Below are 7,264 nucleotides of genomic sequence, written 5' to 3' on the forward strand. Positions count from 1 at the left end.
TTCCCCCCCCCCGGGGGGGGGGCGGGCCCCGCTGCCGCGCTGCGAACCCGCGGCGTGCGCCTTTGCCAGCGGCTTGAAATGGAGCGGTGCTTCACGGTTAAAATCAAAAGAAGTCGCGTAGCTGTTAGGCAGGCGGTGGCGGTAGCCTCCAATCCTCAAGAGTTCCCGTGTTTAGGTCAGTTTGCCACCATCCTAGCCATTACGCAGCGCTGTTAATTTTGCTACGCGTTTGTGGTGGCTGTAATGAGCGTAATGAGGTTTTTACAGCCAGCTCAGATAGGCGTGTTGGAGAACTTCACCTGCTGTTGCTGAGGGGGGAGGTATTCCTCCCGTTGTTGGGATTTTTTTATCTATTTCCTGTTTCAGGACACATATTCCAAGCTTTATGTGGTCTCTGTTAGGCACCTGGATTTTTTTTTTTTTTTTTTTAAACAAGACAAAATGCTTACATAGAGACTTTACAAGTTTTCCCTTTTGCAGTAGTGAAACAGCAAATTTCAGGACAATGATAAACAGAAAGTGTGGTGGAACATCTGCTGCTTGGGTTCAGTTGAGTTAAATAAACCTTAACTGCGTTTGATGAGTCATTTTTCAAGAATAATGCATAAAACACAGCAATGTGTTGGTTTTCCCTCCCACAATACTTCTTTTCCGCTTCTTATAAAAGAGAACTTGCATACCTGGAAGTATATAGAAGATTCAAGACCTCCTTTTACGATGGTCAGATCATGAACGATCATAATAAGTGATTTGGTTGAAGTAAATTCCATCTATGTGCAATGTAGAAAATCAGATGTTTGCTTAACCTGAATTCCTGATGCTGGTACTTTATAGTCAGTCTCACCTGATGGGAAGACACCGGCTTTGTCATGCACTAGTCTAGCTAATACCTAAAAGCATAAAAATTCCTCTTGCAGTGTAGTTCGCTGAAGTAAAGACATCATCTTCACATTAGCTGTTTTTAGAAGGAAAAAAAAAGTCTGGGTTTAGAGCATTTTATCTTTAGATACAGGAAATCTTTTTTTGCAGGTAGTAATACGCTTTCTGTCAAGAAGTCACTAGTTTCACTGTGAAGACCCTATGTTGATTAAAGTATATAAAGTCTGCCAACTTTTCTTCCCTGCTTTCCATTTTCTTGAATGTTCCTCTGCAATCTAACACAGACACTTGGAAATCTAATCAGAAGTAAATTAGAGTTCACCCTTACCTCTTGAATATTAAAAATATTTTTTCATTAATTCTGGAACTTTAAAGTGCTAAAGATAGGATACAAGTTTTCAAACTACTCATTTGACTCTGTTCTAACATTGCAGTACTTTTTCAGGTTCATACGTTGCCTTTATGTCTTTCTTTTTGTGATTGCTAGATTGTGGGTATGCTGGAGATGGCATTGTGGATCAACCTTTGTACTGGATTGGAGATAACAGCTTTTTTTGTTTGTTAGAGAGATTAAAGCACTAAATGAGTAAGCTTTAAAAAGGTTGTTAAACAATATTCCTCAGACTTTTAAAGCAGAACAAAACAAAAAAGCCGAACGCGGAGATACCCACCAGTTCACAAAGAAACGGGCTGGTCATGTTAGAGTTCCTTCATCCCCCAAGGATGTTGAGTTTGCTGTAAAAAGTTCAAGTAACCATGGTCATAATTCTCAATTTACCTGAAACTTAGATAGTTTAAAATTGTGAGTTTAATAAAAGTGTCAGTATTTTGTATTCATTATGGAAAAACTACAAGTAAGCAATACAAGAGACAAGCTGTGTAAAATTCACCTTCTTATTTAAATTTCATTTAAACCATTACTTGGTTGAATGGCAACTTACAGTAAATATGCTTCCATTACTGTTCACCTTTTGAATTTATTGTAAGCTAATGCTCTAAAGCACTTTTGCAGCTTCTCTTTCGCTGCTTTTCACTTCACTTTCATTTCTTTTTAGCACTTCATACTCAGGAGGAACGTTCACTGAAACATTTTTGAGTTTCAGCTGAGCAAAAAAACCTGAAGAAGGTTCAGTTCTCAAGTTACAGCTTACTGTAGCCCTTCTATTCTTTGCCTTTACACAGTTCAGACAGTTCATTTAATCTTTCAATTAAAACCTTGTTCCTAAAAAGTCTCTTCCTCTCCCTCCCCCACCTGGGGCTCAACACTTCACCGAGAATAAAGCTGTGATTCTTTTTAGGTGATATATTTCAAAACTTCTCTATCTTACTCTAAAGAAGTCCCTGCAGTATGTGTAATCAAGTTGGATTACATACTACTACTTAAAGAATGCTTTCTGTTCCTTTTTCCCCGCTCTTGGCATTTGGGCACACTTATCTTTATTTTTCTGTCAAGTTCATACTTATCAGAATGAGGTATGCTAATCTTACATACCGTGCTTTGCATTTACTTAGCACTTTCCATTTACAGATCTGAACTGAGTTCATAAAATGTTAATGTGGAACTCTGAACGCCCTTTCAGAAGTATTATTGAAACTTCACTAAGAGTTGGATTGGTGCTGTTGGTAGCTTCACTACACTGAATTGGAAATTTGGAGAATGCAGCCTGGAGTGTCTTGAGTCCCAACCTTATGCGCTTGCCGCAAAACCTGGTCAGATTATATTGGCTTTCAGTTTTTCTTTAATAATTAAGCTTACAGAAGGCAACAATCGCTGATTTTAAACACAAGAATGTGAGGACATCTGTAGGCAATCTTCCTGAAGCTTGTGCCAATGTGCTTGCTCTCACAGGGGCTGGTATCAAATACTGAAGGGGAGAGCATAAGGATAGGGCAGGCACACAGAAATAACTTCCTTGTTTCTAGCTTCCTGAACCAAAAGTAAGACATGTATTTTTGTACAGCTCTTAATAGATTACTCCTCTAAATTTGCTAACTACTTCTAAACCTAACCTTTAGTTTCCACAGCGTCCTTAAAGCAAGGTGTTACACAATTTAGTTGTGCATTTCATGAGAAATTCCTTTAACTGTTTTAAACCTTTTACCTAATGATTTAATTTAGTATCTCTGGCTCTTGCATGTGAGAAACTGTAAATGATCTATCTTCCCATTTTTAGGCAGTTTGTGGTGCTTTTTTTTATGGGTCTTTTACTATTTCTCTGCTGCCAGCCCTTTTATGTTTTAACCATCTTCAGGTGGAAGCATCCTGGTCTCTTTAATCTGTCCTGATAAACAGGTGGAAGGGCACTGTAAACACCTCTTTTTTTTGTCCTTTTCTAGTTCTGTGTGTTCTTTTTGAAAGGTGGAGGCAAGCACTGAACATAGCGCACAAGGTATTGAGGTACAGTGTGGATTTATAGTGTAGTGTAATGATGTTTTCTGCTTGTTCTCTGTTCTGTTAGTAATGATTTTTAATGTTCTCTTTCTTTCTGCCACTGAACCACGCTGGGCTGGTATTTCCTTAGAAATACATGTAGTAAATCCATAGTTGCTTATTTGCAGCTAACTTACAGCTTGTCACTGCAAATAAATCCTTCTGTTGTTTTTGTCCAGGTGTGTTACTCTGTACTTATCAGCACTATTTCTTCTGCGCTCTTTCTTCTGCTCTTTTATCATTTGGTTATTGAGTACTGTGAGATCCTTTGCAGCTGAGTGCGTACCAAAGATTTGTCGCTGTTCATTTTCTTTTCCAGAAATTTTGTTAATACATCAAACAGGTTAATCTTGATGTGCCTCTGGGACTCCTTTGGTCACTCCAAGCATTTTGAAAGCTGATCATTTACTTCTGTTGTTTCCTGTTCTCAAGCCGGTTAGTTATTCATGAGAAGCCCTTTTCTCTTTTTAACCAAAGGCAGCATTACTTCTTTAAAGAGTCTTTGAGAAAGATTGTCAAAAGCTTATTGAAAATCCAAGTATGTCACAGCGTCCCTGTGCTCTTTGAAGGTAACAGATCTTCCAGGCAGTACTTTACCTACAAGTGCCACCTTAACACATCCCTGTTGTGTTGTATTCATCTGAGTGTCTGCGAACTCTGTTCTTTCCGGTTTGCGTGGTATAAGGATCACCATGGTATCACAACTTTCCCCATTAGTAGGAGTAGACTTACTGGATTGTACTACACTGGTTTTCCCCTGGCACCTTAAGTTAGTGTCCTGTTTGCCACCCCCCACTCCTCTGGTGCTGAGACCACTTTAGGTGATAAGACCATAGTAACAGAGCAGCAATTTTGTAAGTAATTTTCTTTACAACTCTTAACTGATATCAGCAATTTGTTTCAAATATGGGGTTTTTTGTTTCTGTTTTAAAGTCTCTTCAGTTGTCTTTTCATCTTGGGACACTTCTTTTGTCTTGTTGCCTGCTAAGAAGTATTGACAAAAGCTCTTTTGTGACCTTACTGACAGAGAACAGAGAAATACCCACTCACTAATTTTTTTAATTTAGTTTCTATTTTTTTTTCCTAACTGTTGCTTAGGTTTCTGAGAGTGCCCTTTGCTATAATTTTATCTGTACAGTTCATTGCCTTTGTTTATCCCTGTTATCTTGTATATATTTCACAGAGACCTTGCAGTTCAGTATGTTCTTTGAACTTTCTCAAATTATTAATTGGTGCTGTACTGAACATTTCTGTAACCCATTTAGGTCCTGCTCAGGTTCCAATGATGTCCCCAAATGGTTCAGTGCCTACTATTTATGTGCCTCCTGGATATGCCCCACAGGTATGTCCCTTCATTTGATTCTTATTTTATTTCTTTTCATGCGAATTATGGGAGTAGAACTAAAATAGTTAATTCAATAAATTAATGTGTCGAATTTCAGAGTCACTGTGGTCAAGCAAGTAAATAAGAGGAGATGTCCCGTAGTATCTCTGTGATGGGAGACTTCTCATGCTGTGTATGTGCCTGTTAAGTTATATATTAACTACTTATATGACAATAACAAGGAACTCCTTTTTTAGTTCAGGATCCTAATGTACTCGGTGCCCTCTGAACATAAAATACAATCGTAACCCAAATAGTTCATTATGTAGGACCTGTACTGAATTCTGGGTCAGTGGATGTTTTCTTTTGGCACCAGTATAATTTTATATGCATACATAGTTCACATCTGGGAAGTTCCCTGCAGATAAGGAGTAAAACAGATCAGTTAGAAACAGTGGAGCAAGCAACATGGAAAAAATGTCAGCTGTCCATTGGGGATAAATTATTGTATAATACATGTTTCCATGACTTACCTTAAAACAGGGCTCTGATTTTCTGTGCTGTGCGATTCCTAATTTAGATGCCTGAAAATTAAATGTGGGCTAGATAACCTGGACGTCCTTTAAAGTAGATTAAAAGGATGATTCCTCTTGGCTGTTTTTGACACCTGTATTATAATGAGATGTGTGGCCTTCTAGATGGTGTCTCAACTATAGAACAAGCCTAGGGGTTAGTAGAGGTTAGAGCAGATGAATACCACTCTCCATAATGTATGTCTTTCTCATGGTGTTCTGTTGTTGTGACCAGTCTATCTCTGACTCAGCATGCACCTCATGGTATACACTGAGAAGAGACTACAGTATGTAAAATGCAACCAGAAAACCCACAGTGTCCAGCAGACGTTGCTCAAATTATCTGAACTGCATAAAAAATTGTCCTCTAGCAAAAGAAAAGGCTGTTAGGTTAGGCAGGCTAATGCTCTATGGTTTTACCTTGCATCTGTTGAAAGTTGGCTGATAAGTTGATTCATGCGTCCTTCATAGTTGAGTTCCCAAACAGGCAGAAAAAAATGAATTAAAAATAATCATGAAAGTCCATTTATCATAGTAAAAAGTCTTGATTCCTATTAGAATCCATCTTTAAAGAACAGAAAGAATTTTTGAGGTAAGTGAAATTCTGAATTTTACCATATTTCTCAAGTTACTTAATTTCAGTTGATGAAGGACTTAATGCTTAAAAAGCTGTGTAACCTGTGCCAATCTGAATAATATTTATAAAACGAATTTATCCTTCCTTTGAGGACAGCTTGCAGCAGACAGGTTGAAGGACTGAGCCTTGCTGGGGTATGCTTGCTCACCTTTCATTGGGCCTTATTAGTGCAAGCAGGTGGTGTGCCAACACAGCGCTCTGACTTTCGAACTGAAGGTGCCTCATATCTGTCCAGCTCAGAGTACAGGTGGAATGAGCTCATGTCTGCTTCTTAGTAGCAGTATCATAGTCCAGGAAAACCTGTAGTTCATAAGGCTTCTGAAGTATTTCCTGTTGGCAAAATACACCAGCCATTGTGGTTTACGATGGAAGTTCCTGTTAAAAGCCAGAAGATTTGACAGTCGTCTTGCAAACAGGAAAGTCTAGCATTATTGAGCTAAGAGTTACCCCAGACTTAATGCAGTCCCAGCAAAGTAACTTAATGGTTTCTTCAGGCATAGTGTATTTTTAAATGTCAGCAACTGCAGATGATTTTGAGAGAAATTGGAAATCAGCTAAATGTCGAAAGCTATCAGCCTGGAAGAACAACTTCAGCATAACCATCTTTTGTCTATCCATTTTCATTGAGTTCTATTATGCCTCTGCTTGCTTCAGTTCCTGTTTGGCAGTGATACAGTGTACTGTCCTCTGTTAGAAGTTGGGGATAACTACAGAATAAAGCTTATTTTTTTTTCTTATATCACATAAATAAAAAGCAATTCATAAGTTGATTTACTTTTCCTTCCTCTTCTTTTGGAACTGTAACTGTAAAACTCTGAAAGAAAGCACATCTTTATTCATCCTCTCTAAGCTGTCTATAGTCACAGTCTGTAGTGAGTTTTCCAGTGCTGTTTGGTTGGTTCACTCAGCCAAACAGGCCTATGCCAAACTACATGTTTTGCTAGCACAATTAGGATAATAGATAGCTCATTTACTTTTTTTAACTTAAAATTATATACTTGACATGATGCTGTTACTGCTTTTTGGAAGGATTTTGTCTGTGTACTTGCCTGGTAGAGGCCTACCATTGAGTTGATGCTTGATTTGGAGGCACAGTTACAGAATTGTCAAACTCTTCATTTTACGCTACTAAACTTATAGTCCTGAGTTACTTAGGCTATTAGCAGACCTAAGAAAACAAATAAATTATAAACTAATAGCCTGGGTATTTTATGGAAGCTGTTTCCTACGTAATCTGAATCTGCTTATAAATTCATGATAAATTGCAAATTTTTTTGTGTAAGCAAAAAGGACTTAAATAATTAAAACTATGTTTCAGCATTTAGAGAATTTCATTGGACAGCAGAAGTTCTAGTTGTATTTACTGCTGTTAATATATCCTGCCTTTAGATACCTCACAGCTATGATTGCGCAGATATGAA

The 7,264-nt window shown here is 38.0% G+C and overlaps 1 protein-coding gene across 4 annotated transcripts in view; it reads left to right on the forward strand.

Moving 5' to 3' along the window:
• The window catches only part of FNDC3A (fibronectin type III domain containing 3A), a 109,157-nt gene that overhangs the window by 52,204 nt on the left and 49,689 nt on the right, over window positions 1-7,264 (forward strand). For all 4 annotated transcript variants that reach the window (XM_009644791.2, XM_035900322.1, XM_035900319.1 and 1 more), the window contains one exon: window positions 4,576-4,652. In XM_009644791.2, coding sequence (XP_009643086.1) covers window positions 4,576-4,652 — 77 coding nt within the window. The remainder of the gene's footprint in view (window positions 1-4,575; window positions 4,653-7,264) is intronic.

This window comes from Egretta garzetta, unplaced genomic scaffold (assembly GCF_000687185.1).
Source record: "Egretta garzetta isolate BGI_Z169 unplaced genomic scaffold, ASM68718v1 scaffold268, whole genome shotgun sequence".
In the NCBI taxonomy this organism is placed as follows: domain Eukaryota; kingdom Metazoa; phylum Chordata; class Aves; order Pelecaniformes; family Ardeidae; genus Egretta; species Egretta garzetta.